The following is a 16,839-nucleotide window of genomic DNA, read 5'->3' as shown; positions in this document are numbered from 1 at the left end:
GCCCAAGGCAAACAGCATGTTGAGCGAGATAATAAGTGACTGTTGCACCATGCCAGTCATCATGAAACCAGCACAACCTTGCTGGCAAGCAGAACTGAGGACTATCCTCTTCAATCACCTCTAAAAGCCTTTTCGTGCAACACCTAAAATGAAGGATTGCAGCTACTGGAGTGAAGACAAGCCACTGTCTGTCTGGTGTAGATTAGCACACACGGTAACACACTCACATGCAATTACCACACGAGTAGGTGGCACACTCACACAGAAGAAAAAAAGATTAGCAGTGACAGGGGCTCTTGAGTACCTGACTGGCTTCAAAAGAAGAGAGGTGAGTCTTGAAAATACCTAGCTAACACTGGTGACTAAAAACCATTAAATTGGCTGCCTCAGGGTCTAAAAAAACAAAGAGCCATCAACCTGGAGACTGCTTTTGAACTGAGTAAGCACTCAGGGTGGATGAGACAGGAGGTGAGGGAGGAAAGAAAGTGAAGGAAATATGAGACCAATAAGTAGAAAATAAGAAAGTGCAAATGAGCAGAATAATGGCAGTGACTGAAGACCTGTCGTGACATTGTGGACCATTTGTCAGTTAAATAATAACTTTAAAGCAACTGAATGTCAAGACCAGCTGCTGGAGTGAAACTGTAAAATGAATTCCTCCTCACGTCCTAAAACCGGTCCAAAACACGGTTAAACTGAGCACTTATAACTCAATACCACACCACTAAAATCCTACATTACCAGATGGAGCCTGTAAATCATGGACCTTCTCACCTCAACCATCAGGGAGTATCTTGTAGTCGTTACACCATTGATATCACATTTCCCCTCAGTGACCATGCTCACCACAGCCATTAGAACCTGTCCAGATTATTAGGTTGTAAATTCCAGCCCTCCATCATTAACCCATAATTGTACCTCTTGCTAACTGTATTCATTATGCTATTATCATTGGCTGTGTGTTGAAGGTAATACCAGGTTGTATCAAGTACTATGTCACAATTGTGTATGACAGATTATGTGTTTTTTCTATTAAATTTTGACCGCTGGTGAATTATAGGTGGCACTACAAGGGCTAAGAGTCTGTCTTTGATGGTGCACCCAATTCAAAGTGGAAAAATGCATATCTTCACTGTGTCTCTAATGTGTTTCAGTTCCACAAGTGGCTGATCTATTATTTTAAGTGTCATCCAATTCAGAAACAGCCAAAGATAGCACAAATGCAGTCTGAATGCAATTTCTGTACAGCCATATTTCATTTCAGGAAAATTAGGTCCATTTTGTGATCACTGATGATATAGAATTTGTTAAAGTGCTGGTCACCCCTAAAGCACAGTAACACATAGCCACATTAGGTTAAATGGATCCTGAATGTGTTGACACTGACCTGTGACACCCGTGACAGAGGAAGATTTTCCCTCAGTGGTTCCTTTGATGGCCTGCACTGAGATCACGTACTCTGTTCCTGGATATAGACCTGCAGAAACACACATTTGTTTAAACTCTAAAATGTAGCATTATGATACTCAATTAATTACATGAACGTGATCATCTAAACATCTTTATTTAAATTTATTACATTATCAGTTTGTGATATAATTATATGAAATGATTTTATGAGCATATTCCACATATTCCAGTTTTTACATATATTCACAGCTTCTGTGCAAACTTGGGTTTAATCTGTTCCAACACTTACCCACAATAGTGTGTTTGGTTCTTGCCTCTTGGCTCTTCTGTATGTTCAGCTCTTCCTCCTGTCCTGCTGGGTCAGTGTGAGTAAGCCTGAAGTGATCCACTTCAGCTTGCGGGTTCTTCCAGTCCACCTGGATAGAGACTTCTGTCTGGCCAAGAACTCGGATATTATCAATAGCGGATACATCTGGGGAGGACAGAAGTGTCAAGTTCATTATAAATAGACAGCAAGGGAAAACGGGCAGTACAGACATGGCCCTTAAAACCCTGGAAATCCTAAGTTAAAGCCTCTAAAATGGCAAGAATCTGCCCTGCTCTGCTCCCAAATGTCTTGATCTCCCTGACATGTGAGCTTTCTGGGAAGGAAGCTGAGCAGGAATTCCATTTTGGTAATCAAGCAAATAAAACAAAATATTATTTTGTCCTATTTTAAAAAATTAAAGTGACTTTCAATCCGGTCTAGTAAGTTCTGACTCGTATTTCTGTCCTACCATGTAATTTTTTTTTTTTTTTGACACAACACTCCATTAACATCAAAGAAGTCATAGATAGTACATATTTAAAGTGAAAGCTAAGCATTTTAACACATAGCCACTTGATATTGCCAGACAAAGTTACATTCAGCATTTTGGGCATAAGTATAAAAATATATATAACTGCACATACAGCTACAGTTAGAATGTGGGAATAGCCAGGAGGGATGTGAGTATTTGCAGCATATGGTGGAACAAGACAGAAAGATGTGAACCATCAAAACAAAACAAATGGTACTAAATGGAAAAAGGACTTTGCATATTTTAATAGTCAGCTATTGTGTTTTCCGGGGTGGTGTAGGAGGGGAAGAAAAGCATTCACTTAAATCCTCTTTTGAAGCAGATCATCGTTTGAAGTTGAAAACTATGTGACCAGTGAAACGTGTGTACTCCTCACACAACCATAAGCCAGATGATGGCGTGTTTTCTCATGCCTTTATGGGAATGCCATGTTCTGTGACATTTTTCCGTGGATAACCAGGCTAACCACATTTTAGAGTTGAACTCAATCTCTCCATCTGTCTGTCTGTGTGTCTGTCTCACTTTGTCCCACCAATCCTAGTCTAGTAAACTCATTCTCTTCACATCTGTTGCCAACCACATCTGTTAGCAAGTCTCATTTCCCTTAAACACATCCGTAGAGTCATCTCCTTGTAATTACTTATAAATTGAATGACTAACAAACCAGCGCTCAATGAACCAGTTACTAATGACAGGCTGCAGCTTATTCATTGCTTTTTAGCACAGCATTTGTGTTAAAGAAGTATATGATTGATTGGGATACCTCATCTGACACAGGGATACTGCAAGTAATTTAGCATAAGTGGAACTGACTTTCCATTCGTTCGTGTATATATATCTTAAACATGTGACTGCCCATATCAAGAAGTGATATTGAAATGATTTTAGGTATTAACCCAACTCTTATTGCACAAATTCACAAATCCAGTATTCAAAATTTATAGGTGACCCTTCATCTCACATTTGTTGATCTTCTTCTGTAAAATCTACTTTCTTAGTCCGCAACACCTCCCTGTGCATAACATTTAAGTCTGCCATTTGTGTTTTCATGCCTCACCACCCATGTACTTCATTTTGACCTCAAATGTGACCATTTAATCCACAGAAAATCTAACTAAATCTCCCAGACCTCAGGCCATACCTGGCCCCCCTGCCACATGAGTCTTTTATAGGTCATGTCTACCTTTGCTCTAAGCCACTGACACATTTAAAGCCTACACACTGCACCCAGCTCCATTCCGCGTCAGCAGCACTGAAAACATGGTTATTTAGACAAAAGAAACTCATTTTAAGGCCTCAATAATGCTTGATTTTCAGTCCTAATCACAACTATCTGTGCTCACCTGTGGTAGCCTCAATCTTGTCTGCTTCACTTTGGATTTCTTTGATGACAGCGTGTATCTTGACAATGTAGGTGACCCCAGGAATCAGTCCTGTTATGAGGTATGAGTTATCTGTGTTGGGAACCCGAACCTAATGTGGATTGAAACAAAGATGTTTAAATATGTGGTCTTATGCTACATCCTTTATTTATTATCTACAGATGAGACCAAAAAGAGACAAAAAACAACTTGCCTGCTGCAGTCCACTCCCTCCATCTTTTGGCTGATATGTCAGAATGTAATACTCTGCCCCACGAACAGACTCCCACTCAACCAGGAGAGAGACGTCAGTCAGCCGGACCAGCCGCAGACCCTGAGGACTGAAGACTAAAGGAGAAAAAGAGGTACACAGAGACAGAGAAAAATAGCTTTTATTTCTTCAATTGCTTCCTTGACAGTTTCATGTTCATGTGATCATGGAAGAGTTGTGCAAATCTAATAAAATAAACTGAATCAAAGTCATGTTTCGCAACTCTTCTACCATTTGCTGTGTTTGTTGCCCAAACATTTCTTTCATCAGGGTGGTACATTAAGTACATATGTATCTAAACATTGTCCATTACTCAGTTTTACAGGATTAATTCAACTTGAACAATAAAAGTAGACGTGGCTTTCATTCATCATCGTTTATTTGGATTACTTAACTTAAGCAGGTTTTAAGTCTCTGGAAGGTGAAAGCACGCTAAAATGAAAATATTGGCTGCCTAGAAGGTTGGACAAATTTCTTCAACACCATTGTGTTATAGTGTTATTGTTTCATATTCTTTACATGCTCTTACAGCTTCTCTTCTCTTTTACCTGTCTCTCTCTCTTACACCGTGTGAGTAAAGTCATGATACAAGCAAAAGGAATGCACTATTTTGAGCATTGAGGTTTATTCCCGAACCTGAGATGGAAACTGGGAAAAGATATTGCTTTTTAGAGGTTGTCGTATAATACAAGGGCAGAGTTCGCCACTGGAGGTGGTGGAAAAAATATGGCGGGGGGGCGAATAAAAAGGTATATAAGTATGGGGGAGTACAATAACAAAACAGCAGCCAAAAGACAGAAGACAGCAAGTCAGCAGTGTTGCGGAGTGAGGCTTTCCATGAACAAGAAGAACTTTCTGTGGGTACGATGGAGGGAAATATATGGTAGATGGTGGTAGATTTAGTAAGTAAAGCATAGTACGTAAGCATATTTCAAGGGAAAAATGTGAAACGGGTGGTAAAGGAGTCTGCCATAACTTTGGCAAGGAAAGAATTCACATCAGGTTTAGATGCTGTTCCACACGGCAAAGTAAGGAAGCTTAATGTTTTTCCTCAAATGTAGCAGTCTTTTTCCATCCAGTAGCAGCTAATATCCCCCTGTTGCTACTCAAGGCACGACGATCAACAATCTTTACCCTCAAATAATATTTCAGAACAGCTTGGGTCCATAAATTAACATGTTGATATTGGAAAAAGTGGAACATAATGGAGATTTGTGTATTCTCTGATTGAAAATTAGTTAAATACTTTTAGAAGAAGGAAAAAATGACTCATTCAACTTGTTTGGACTTCTTAAGAAGACTGTAAATCTGCAGTGAGTGAGCACAAAAGAAGTTAATGCTGTTCAAAATATGTTCCTGTGTACTATAATTTCTACAAAGTTCTCCATCTGTTTTTAATATTTTAACATTAGTCACATGAATCGTCTTTCTGAGACAATTCAGAAGTGACCAAATATGGTTCAAGACAAATTCAAAGGGTGCATTATGTTGAACAGTATCTTTTTGTCTTTGAAATTGCCTGTAAATCAAAGGAAACATTTCCGAGACGGTCAAAGAGGATACAGTAAGAATTATCCAAAGCATCTGCATTGTGTTGTGGCTCTAAAGACATTGAGTCTATGTTCACTTTTCATAATCTCACCCATATTATATCCAGACTTCATTAGATGTGGTTGCTAAACTTTCCTCTGTTTTTCACCATAATCTTATGGATAGACAAGCTAAAAATATTTTGATTGTTAAAGCACCACATGAGATCTGCCTTTGATAGTGGAGATAGAAAATAATATTGAAGCTTTCATCAGTGGTGTTGAATTAAACTGCACTATCCCAGATGTACAGTATATCTAAAACCATCACCTCAAGAGTCATCACCCACAGAGCAGATTGACATCCATCATCCAGGTGTTGAAATGGCAAGTAGCCACATAAAGCAAAGAATGTCTTCATTGTTTTGCTTTTGTGCTGCTCTTCTCCCTGTGCTTATTACCACTATTATTACTAACACCTAAAATCAACACAATTTATTATTTTTTGTTACCTCCCACTTTCCCTTCCTCCCTGACTTTTCCTCTGACACGGTGCCACTGTTGACGTTGGAATCTGTTCAATAGCACCTACACACGAAGCTAGGTATTCTCTGCCTCTGCAGAGCAAAACACAGCTTGAGGAAACTAAATCGCTATCAAGGGTTTGACGTAGCTGACCTGCTACTGTGGAGCCTGAACCATTTATGCTCTATTCTAGGTTCTAAAACTGTGGTTCAGGACCTGACATTGGTTGTGTGGCAACCTTTGATGGATCCACTTGCAGAAAATCTCCAGTTTTTTAAGTATGTGCACTGTACTCTGGGTTAAATGTAGAGAAAGAAATGCCATAGACAAGTAAAGACAGATGTTATATATAGGAGATTATTTTAAAGCCTATTCTGCAGAGACAAGCACTTTGACAAAGTGAAATTATCTGCCACTGACCTGCAGTCAAATTGTCAAAATCTCCTTAGAAACTGTCATAAACTCATAGTGTGAACTCAGTGAATTAAACTGTCCATGCTTGGCTGCCATTACTCACCTTTTTGCTTGTCTGGCCTGAAATTGCCACAAAATATAATTTTGTGCTCTGTTCCTCAGGCAGTACAGCAATAGTGGTTTGGTGAGCAGTGCATTTAACAGGAAAGATGATGCTTCTTCTACAGGGTTAAAGCTAGATGGAGCCCCAAAAAGACTGACAGGCGTTATTTTATTCCTGTGGTATTATGTGACCTGATGTCATAAGTTGTCTGGAGGCCAAGGCTACCAGCAGTGACGGGGTCAGAACGGGCCCCATCAGCTGCTCTATCTGAAATAACTGTTGGAGAGATTCTTTGAATACCACAGAAGTAGGTCACTTTGGCCATCATGATAACTGCCATAACGTTAGGTACAGTTAAAGAAACTTATGTCAAGGAGTTGACTGTTTATTGCAAATAGTTTGCTGTTAGAATTGGCCAATAATGTTCTGTTCTTTAAAGCAGACTCTCCATTGGTTATTAAAATCGTTATATCTTAGAGAGCACCAGTACCAAAAGCCTTAAAGCATGAGGAGGAGATTGGTCTAGAGTGGAGAAGCATTGTTAATAGCTGGTTTGATTTTGGATCTGGTTTCTGCTTGGTCAAATACCTGGATTCACTAAACTCTGACACTAACAAATAATTTTATGTCTCCTTGCTCTTTTTTATTCATTAAAGGCAATGCACAGTACAAAACATTCAGGCAGTAGCTTCTCATGCTGACCATTGCTTTCAAAGGTTAAAATGACAAATGTGATGGACGGCAGCCTTTATCAGCTGTTGCTTGTTAATAATAATTTGTAATGGCTAACTCACACACATCACTCTGTAACATTACTTTATGGACTGTATGTTTTTGTACTTGAGAGAGACCAATATTCTGGTGACTCTTCTCTAGAGAAATTATCTAGCTGATCGCTCCCAGTGTAACTTATATCATAACATTTCAAGCTTATCTTCTTAAAATTTCTGCATTGTGGCCGCCAGTATTTGGAGCAAGTAGCTTGTGAAAAATAAGGTGAAAAATACCGGAAAGTAGACTGCAGCTGTTATTTCAATGTGTCAAATCAACACTTATGCTATTTATCTCATTTTCAGGTTTTATACAGATTGTGAAAACTAATTAGGCTTCCACTCAAAATTGTAGTTTATCTGCCTTCTCAGCCAGCAAATGATGATTACAGATCTTTCAGATGTAGTCATGTATAACTTAGTCACAAATGTTAAAAGGTAAACTTGGATTTAATGGGGGATTTGAGAGAATTCATTACTCATTCATAAGGCAGCAGCAGAGTGAGAACTGTTGGTTTAGAAAACTCTGTACCTGCATGAATATGACTCCACTATACTTCAACTGCAGCTACCAGAATTAATAACGGCTGTACTCCGTTTAGCTGCTTTGGTTTCAGGGTCCTGGTACTGTGCATACTGGCTCACGATCACACTGTCATGGCGTACTGGGACACTTGAATCCTGACGTTTACAAGTCAAAATGTCAGCTGTGAAAAAGACCTGTCGCCAATCAGCTGATGAGCCATGGACGCTGAAGCATGAATCAAACAGATTGTAGCTGTTCAGCTGGTGCAAGTGCAACAGTGTAAGTCTTAAGAATTCATTCAAGTATGTCCTCAAAGTTTTACTAAATGATATACTATAGCACGGAAATTTATATGAAGGTGAATTGAGCTTTAGGGGAAAGTGTTATGTTTTTAATGGCCCCTTAGCTGCTTGTAGCATCTGTGTTTTCCATGATATAACAGTTAATATTCACAGTTTTATGTCAGCTTAGCCAAAAGAGGTGACTCTATAAAGAAGGTTAAACTAAATTCAAGCCTTGGTCATAAAAAGTTATTATGCTGCATGATAGGAAATGTTGCAGGTAGCTACGCAGGATAAGAATGGCCCTCAGGGAGAAATCTTGTATGAATGATCTATGACCTGCAAGGAACAAATAGACTATAATACATTGTTGAACATTTTTCTAGATACATTTCTCACCAGGATTTTCAAAGACTTTCCGACTGTCCAGATAGTCCACTTTACAACACAAAATCAGGATCTGAAATCAATTCATTTCAATGCAATTATTGTAATCTCTGGATTTGCAAAGATTCCGCCAACTGTCAGTTAGCAAACTTACTGATAGTTCACAAGATTACTGCTTTCTTTTTTCCCCCTTTAATAACTCTTTATTGAAGGAATTGATGTACAGTCCTGAGAACAAAACACCAAGGGAGCACCTGGCCTCTAGCCTCTATTTGTAACTGGGCCCTTAAGCACTCTGAGATATATCCATCAATTATGTATCAAGTTATTATACACACACAAAAAAAGTTTGTGATATTAAGCATTTGCATAGCTTACCTAATGAACAATCCTCCCCATAAAAGCCTTCATCACAGATGCACTGGCCATCCACACAGCGGCCGTTACCAATGCAGTCATTGGGACACTTCTGGATGCTGCAGTCCTCGCCAGTGAAGTGTGGGAAGCACACACATTTTCCATTCACGCAGTGTCCCTTGTCATTGCAGTTGTCTGGACACATCAGCTGGCTGCAGTCGTCTCCTGTGTAGCCCTGATGGCAAACACACTTCCCATCCACACAACGGCCATTGTCATTGCATTCGTCGGGGCAGGAGGACACCGAGCAATCTGGGCCTTCCCATCCGGGGTTACAGAGGCAGCTGCAGGTGTCGTGTTGGTAGGTACCATGACCACTACAGCTTGTGTCCACACCTAGAGAAAGGTGTAAAGGTGTAAAGGTGTAGTTCCTTTACTTGCTTTTTATTGATCATATCTCTTCACATATATATCGCTGCTTTAAACTAGCTCATAGAAAATATAGTGTTGTCAGGGTGTAAAATAAGATTGTCTGCAGCTCCCTCCCTACTGCAACCTACACTTTCCACTAGTTTATCCTGTAAATTCTGGGTCAAGGGTTGACCTCTCAGCTCAGCTTCCTAATAATATAATCGTTGTGATTCAGCCTACCTGCAGCGCCACCTCTTCCACAACATCCCTGAGCACACTGGGTCTTCAGGTAGTTGACTTCTTCTTCCAACCCATTAACTCTGTACAAGAGAGACTTGAAATCTTCTGACTCCTCACAGTCACACTTGGGCATTTGCAGCATGAGATTGTGTCTGAAGGTGATGTCATTTTCTCCATTCGTAGTGGTTTCTGTCTGCAGACCTACAAAATGTGACAGAATTCAACTTTTTGATTGCTAAATACAGTACCAGTCAAAAGTTTCTCATTCAAGGGAATGGGATGGTGTGTCCAAACTTTCGACTGGTACTGTATATCGGTCACAATTGTTCACACACAATGATATAGTAGATATGATCTCAGAAAAAAAAGCATTTATCATTATGTATTTCTGTTTTGGTTATCAGCACTCTGTATATATGGAGAATGCTCCATGTACTTTCATATTCCTGTTCTTGCTTCTACTTATTCTCAGTTGCATTCTCTCTTTCATTTTTATTTTGTTTATGACCTGCTTGGTCCTGGATTGGCAGGCGCTCTAGTTTACAACTGGTGCTCCCTGGGATGTCGATTTTATAGACATGGCTGAAGGTGACTCCCTGCTCTGGAGCTGAAGGGCCCAGGTGGTTGTCAGCGAAGCTGAAGCGTGAGATGGTGCAGAGTAGGGCCAGCAGGCTCAGGGCCCTCCACAGAAATCTAGTGGTCATGGCTAGAGGACAAGATAAGAGTATGTCATTATTAATTTCTCTGAATTTTCACTGTTTCTTTTTGACACAAGGTAGACATCCTATGCACACAGGGCACAAATAAGAGATGAGCTAAATTTGAATGATTTTACGATGATTTCTGGAGCCATTAGGCTAATTTCGAGTGTAACTATGGAATGAAATAAATGATACGTGCCTAAAAAAACCTTGTTGCAATATTATTTTCTAAATTTGTACAGCATGTATGTATGTGCACGCAGAACACTGGCTGGAATGTATTCCTTTTAAAGGGCATTGGCCCTTTCCAAACCAAATATGTATCATAAATGTATTGTTTCCATGAAACAGTAAAAAGGACAGAAGGGTATTTTGTGGTTTGAACTGCAGTTAGTACGCTGGGATAGAAAACAAAAATGCAAAAGTTTTTACCATTAGTGAACCCATTGCAGTGCCAGCATGCTATAATATATCAGTAAAAGAATAGTTCAACATTTTGGGATATACACTTATTCAGTTTTTTACTTTACTGTTTGTTGTGTTTATTTGATCAATATAGTTGGACCTGGGATGCTCTTATTCACCATCTTTCCAAAGGTTTGATGAGCTAACTCTTGGAAAGAAGGTGAATAAACATATTTTCCCTTTAAAGAAGCGGAAATAGAATTATCTCTCCTAAGAAAAAACAAAGTCATAATTGTAGCTATAGGCTAAACATTGCTTACCTGACTTTAGGTAAGGCAACAAGCATATTTTTCAAAATGTTAATTGTTTGATTTTACCATACATAAAAAGCTTTCATAAGAATAAACTTCATCACTCTTTACTGAGCCACATTAAATTCACTTCTAAGATTGTCACACGAAGTGGCATGAGACAAGACTTCATTTGGAAATTAAATATTCCATCTGTTCTTTAGCGCAAATTTATACATTTTTTTATAGATTGTATCTTCAGCACGAACTTTGCATAACAGACTACAGAAACTGTAGATGTTTGTCGTCATGGCTGACTGGTCCTGAGTCTCCAGGGTTGAAAAAGGGTCAACATTATATTTTCCAGTCAGTGTTCTATAGAGAACTGAAGACAGAAATACTGTCTGGACGATATATAAGTTACATTACATTCAGTGGGGCACGCTGCTGTATATTTAATCTGAGGAAACCTGAACCATCACTGAGGTGTGTGTGTGTATGTGTGTGTGTGTGTGATGCTCTCATTCCACAGTATGGCTGCAGAATGTGAGCAGTCAGCACTTAACCAGAGATCCTTTAGCCCTAAACCATTAATTGTGCTCGGTCAGGCGTTTCAGATCGTCAACGGGTGCAGAACCTCCTCAGTGATGTCATTGTGTCTAATGACGGTGATGTCATGTGAACCAAAAATCCTTACCATGGCTTCCCCAAGAAGCCAAATTACATGCTTTCAAAATAGAAGCCCTGTTTTAACGATCAGCTGGCCTTTTTACTTTGGTCTGAATTCAACTTTCTGGTGTAAAAGTGTAAATAGCAGCAGAAAGAACTTCTGATCTAACTGTGCTGAGTTTGTGTGGTTTATGGAAACACAAAACCTCTAATAAAGTGACTGAATGCTCAGCTATAAATTGTAGGGGGCCTTGCTCTGATGCTTGACAACTGGAAAACTGTAAAGCAGTATATATATATATATATATATATATATATATATATATATATATATATATATATATATATATATATATAAAAACCCAAATTTGTTTCAATGCTGCACATACTGCATAACCATAGAGGACAGTATCAGGTAGGAGATACAGAAAAGAGATAAAGAACTCCCTTCCTCAATCTTATTTCAATGTTTTAGCCACACTTTAATATGGGAACTATAAAAGCTGAATAGAATATTTGTATATTTGTAATTCTGTAAATTCATTCAGCTGTTTTCTAACCTGTTTGCTAATAGAGAAATTGACTAACTGGAAGCCCCTATTTGCTCATTGAGCATTAAAGACTAAAACAGATGGAGAAGGTAAAAAAAAAAAATGCAGAGAGAAACAGATCCTAAAAATCCCACTGGACACAGTGTGAGCATTGGCTGGAACATTAAAATGTCAGCAAGTGGGCCTAAAACCTGCTCATCCCCCAGGCCACCATAATGATACCATTATCAGATTAACAGGGATTCTCAGCAGGCACCTTACACGAGAAAACCTGACCCCTTCAGTGGTATGGAAAGGTCTTACATATTTTAAATAGCAAAGGTGGAAAGCTACTTTACTCAATTGGACACAATTTGTTTTCAGTAAAATAAACTTTGGTCTAAGAATCTTCCTTCAGATGATTTACGCAGGACATAACTCAAGTAGCTCTATAATTCAAAATGCTCCAGTCCATTTTTAGGGAGAGAAATAGTAATTAGTGCAATCTGTTTTTAAGTTGTCCAAACTCAATATGCCTGACCTTGTTTAGTTATTTTAGCTGTCTGTTTGATTGCTGCTGGTCAAAAGTTTGAGGTTGGTGTCTGTGCAAGAAATCCAAGCCATGACATCACTGGGAAATTGCTTTTTTTGACCCTATGTGGTGGCCGAAACTTAGACTTCAGTGAGTGTTTTATCAATGGCCAAGACTTAGGAGGGCAAACCAGAAATGAAGAAAAAGAAACATAAAGAGAGACAGATGGAAAGTAAGGGGAGAGAGACCAAAAAAAACTGAAGAGTGCGAGAGATGAAGTGAGTGAGAGAGAGTGAATAGGTGAGAGAGAGGGAATGATGGAAAGAGTGTGATGGAGAGATCAGTAGTTAGCCACATTAGAGACAGTATACTATGTGGGATGGTACTTAGTGCTGGAGGGCAGAGATGCTTAACGAGCATGTTTATAGCTCCCTGTCAAGGTTTTATTTGATGCTCACAGTTTTTAGGCCCTTCCCTTATTTCTCTTGGAGAAGATAGCACTATGACCTTCCAAGCATAGCAGAGGGCTGCTACTGACTGTTGAGAATGTCCCAATGTGGGAGAAAGAGACAGATGGAGGAATCAATGGAGAGAGGAAATGGGGAATGGAGAGGGAAGTGGGGCAGTCAGAATTAGGATTACTGCAGGATGAATGGACAGATATATAGATACTGTATATACGGATTGATGGGCTGATGAATAACAACAGACAAATGGATGAGTGGATAGATGGATGGAGTAATAATTAGATGGATGTAAGGATGGATAATAATGTTTTGTTTCTGACATGCTTTTTCAGACTTTTATCTGAATTAAACATTCTAGTGTGAAGGTTTAAAACTGAGCTAAGCTTGTGTGGTCTATGAAAATAAAAACCCTCTGGTAGAGTGACTGAAAGCCCAGTTATAAATTGCTGGATTGTTGGATTTATTGCTTGAACAACGGCAAGAACGGTTGCTAACAAACATGCACCTCTTACGTTTTCTCAAGGACACGCCTTACCAGAAACGATGCTTTCCCCCCATTCTCCTCCATAGTGAACTGCAAGTCACCACCCCAATATGAAGGGCCGCCCTGAAGAATTGGATTGGTTCTGCACTGCAGTTTTTTTTTAAACTCTCTAATTGTTTCCATCCAGTTTTAACAATGAAACCTGAGAGATTGTGTTAAGTCTCTATGAGCAAAACATTTAGAGACTGAACTGTGGGTCTCGCAAATATAAAAGGATGGAAGGAGCCGATTATCGTTGGACTGTGAAATAACAAGTACGATTAGATACCACTGAATGAATGAAAAACTGGATGTTTGTAGCATTAAATGATTGTCAAGACACAAAGCAGAAAGTTTGATTATTTTGAAAGCAGAAGGGCTTAACTTGACTTAAAGATGCTAAACCCTGTGTTTGCCATCACTGTCCAGCACATTCATCCTTTAAAGCCACTTGACTGTTATTAGTTACTCCGACTCAACATGCATAAGACTGTAGGATGAAGCGAGAAAACAGAGTGGCTTCAGTCTGGTTATGCTGCCTCTCTGTACATCCTAATAGCTTTTCAGCATGACTTTGAAACCCTTGCAAGTAAAATTCAACATGTCCGTGAATACAGTTAAAAATTCCTTCCTGACAGTAACTTTTCTGCGTCAAAGCAGAGCTATGTCAATAGGCCTGTAAAATGTTTGTTGACTACCTGTGATGAGTGTTCACTGTTTTATATGGGAGAAAACAGTGTGTGGGACTCTGCCCATGTGTGTACAGTATGTGTGTGAAACTGGTCATTTACAGACAAGGGGTGGGGTGAGGTGCGGGGGTGGGTTGCCTCCAGAGGTAATAAGAGTAATACAGTCACAGAGACAATACTGTCTGGCTCCACAGACACCTTTCACTGAAGGCCTCTTGACAAGCTGTGAGGGATGCTTGTGTGTTTATAGATGGATTTTTCTAAAAGTCCTACTTTATATTATATATTCTCAGAGCTCTGGAAACTAATTGTGCAAGCATTGAGATGAGAGAAAGAGAGAAAGGGAAGAAGCGAGTGAAACAAACACGAACAAAAATCATGTAATACACATACAAAGACAGAGAGAGAGAGGCGACCTGGTCAGCCTGTGCATGTTTGCCCTTTCCTCTCAGGAGAGCCATTAAGCCTTAGACAAAAGGGTGATTGTTTTGGCAGGTTTCAACTCAAGACAAATCTCATTGGACCAAACCAAGAAGCCTAAGGATGAGAAGATGAGAGGGTTGAAAAGGAGGAGCTGCAAGGTCGCGCCTTTATATGCGGTTGTAAACTTTGCCATGTTTGTGGTCATTCCTTTCCCTTCCTTTCGCAGCAGCTTGCAGACAGAACAGGGAAACTGAAATGAATAAAACGAGGCTGAAAGCAATTATCGTCTGAGAGTGGAGCTCATATCTTCATGATTCTGTCTGCCTCCTGCTGCCATGCAGACCACAAGGAGACCTCGATAAGGACCTTGCGTCATAGAGGCTCCGTTCTCCTCACTGGGGCTTTCAGGTGAAAACATAACCCACCGGAAAAAAAGCACAACTCGTGCATTAATAAATCAGCCTAAATCCTTGACAGAGATAAGTTTCTGAAATAATACAAATGTGTTTTGAGTAGCTTTCATGTGCCCGTGGGTCATTTTCAATTTGTGAAGGTGGATAAAAAAAGGTTTGAGTTGTGAGGTTTCCATGAAAGCTGTCACGTTATGCAATCTGAACACTTTTTATAAACCGCCCATTCAGGGTTGTGGGTCTCTCTCTCTCTCTCTTTCTCTTTCCTGCTTTCTGTCTCCCTCTCTCTATCATTTCACATGGCTGAGGGCCCACATCTGTAGCTCATTTTGCAAGGGCTTCTGTGTATCCCCTGAGCCAGCACAGTAGCATTAAAGGTAAATCTACTGGATCGACAGCCCTGCGTGAATATCTATCTCCCTCACACATAGTTATAATAAATATTTATACTTAAATATATGCTATTATCACTGGGGAAAATCAGTACTGGCAGGCTTGTTGACAGACAATATGGGATTATCTACAATACAATGTGGATATTAACTGGATATACAAATCGTAAATATTAACTCTAATACATTTTACAGCAACTGAAAGCCTTCACGGCTGCTCCAGTGGGAAAATAACTTTGTTGATTTATGCAGTGTTGTCTGAACATTTATAAATATTTAATTTAAATAGAAATTACCTTTAAACTAATTCAAATTTCAAAATGTTTTCATCTATCTAAATAAAATTTCATCTTACTGAAATATCTCATGTATTTTATTATACATGAATACATTTAAAGATAAAATGGGCACACAACAAACAAACATGTCAAGACACATCTATTGACAGCAACACACACAAAAAACTAAAGAAACTGAAGAAAACAGCTTTCAATGCTTGTGAATGCAGAAGAAAATGCAACTATGCACTGAGCACCAGCACTTGACAACTGCTCACATATATTCATTCAGTGCGTCAAACCTCTCACATATCAATATTTATCGCTGACAAAGATTTCCAGAACTTTCTCATCATCAAAGTGCTGCAAGGCAAACCCCAAACTTAGATACTAACAGCTACAGTCCCGGGACACTTGATAAATTCCAGGTGTCAAGTTAAACTTTAGACTGTCAAATACCTGACAGCAGAGTGGAAGTGAGAGGGGCTGGAGTAGAGAGTGAAGGGAGTTTAGATGGATGGAGACAAAGAGGAATAAGATGAGAAGGAATTTGAAGTGTGAAATGATAGAGAGAGGGAGAAAGAGTACCAAAAAGGAAGAAAAAGTTTAATTTGTCCCCTTAGAATCATTTAGAAAAAGACAAGAGCATCATTGAGCACAGCAGAATTATCAGCCTTGACTTCAAATCTTATACTGATTGGAACAAAATCTACACTAAAACTTTTAAAAGCATCACATACCTACAGGTTGATGATGACCAGCACTATCTCACAAAATCAGAAATTCAATTATAAAAAAAAGACATAAGCCTACTGTATTGCATGTATTGCAAATTTAGTTCAGAGTTTAAATCACTGAGAAATAAATAACACAATTGAAATGTTGCCTTACCCTTGAAGGTTTTCTTAAACTCTTCTTTCTACTTCTGCCTATCTTTTCTTGGAACTTCACTCACTAAGCCTCTCCCTCTGTCACCTGTTGACAGGCCCAGGCCAATGACTGAAAGACCTCTACACTGCCAGAGACTTTTGCTCTCTCCCTTTTCAATTGTTAAAATCTCTCCCAAATGCCTACGGGCCAATGGGCAGTTAGTTTGGGAGTGTCTC

The 16,839-nt window shown here is 39.3% G+C and overlaps 1 protein-coding gene across 4 annotated transcripts in view; it reads right to left on the bottom strand.

The window, feature by feature from the left end:
* tnn (tenascin N) overlaps nt 1-16,839 on the bottom strand; it is a 39,518-nt gene extending 22,679 nt beyond the window's left edge. For all 4 annotated transcript variants that reach the window (XM_044369325.1, XM_044369328.1, XM_044369327.1 and 1 more), the window contains exons 1-8: nt 16,625-16,839; nt 9,933-10,130; nt 9,425-9,625; nt 8,795-9,169; nt 3,825-3,958; nt 3,593-3,722; nt 1,700-1,882; nt 1,388-1,477 (exon numbers count right to left, since the gene is read on the bottom strand). In XM_044369325.1, coding sequence (XP_044225260.1) covers nt 1,388-1,477; nt 1,700-1,882; nt 3,593-3,722; nt 3,825-3,958; nt 8,795-9,169; nt 9,425-9,625; nt 9,933-10,128 — 1,309 coding nt within the window. In that variant the 5' untranslated portion in view covers nt 10,129-10,130; nt 16,625-16,839. The remainder of the gene's footprint in view (nt 1-1,387; nt 1,478-1,699; nt 1,883-3,592; nt 3,723-3,824; nt 3,959-8,794; nt 9,170-9,424; nt 9,626-9,932; nt 10,131-16,624) is intronic.

This window comes from Thunnus albacares, chromosome 12 (genome assembly GCF_914725855.1).
Source record: "Thunnus albacares chromosome 12, fThuAlb1.1, whole genome shotgun sequence".
Lineage (NCBI taxonomy): Eukaryota > Metazoa > Chordata > Actinopteri > Scombriformes > Scombridae > Thunnus > Thunnus albacares.
This window is presented reverse-complemented; position numbering and strand designations above follow the sequence as displayed.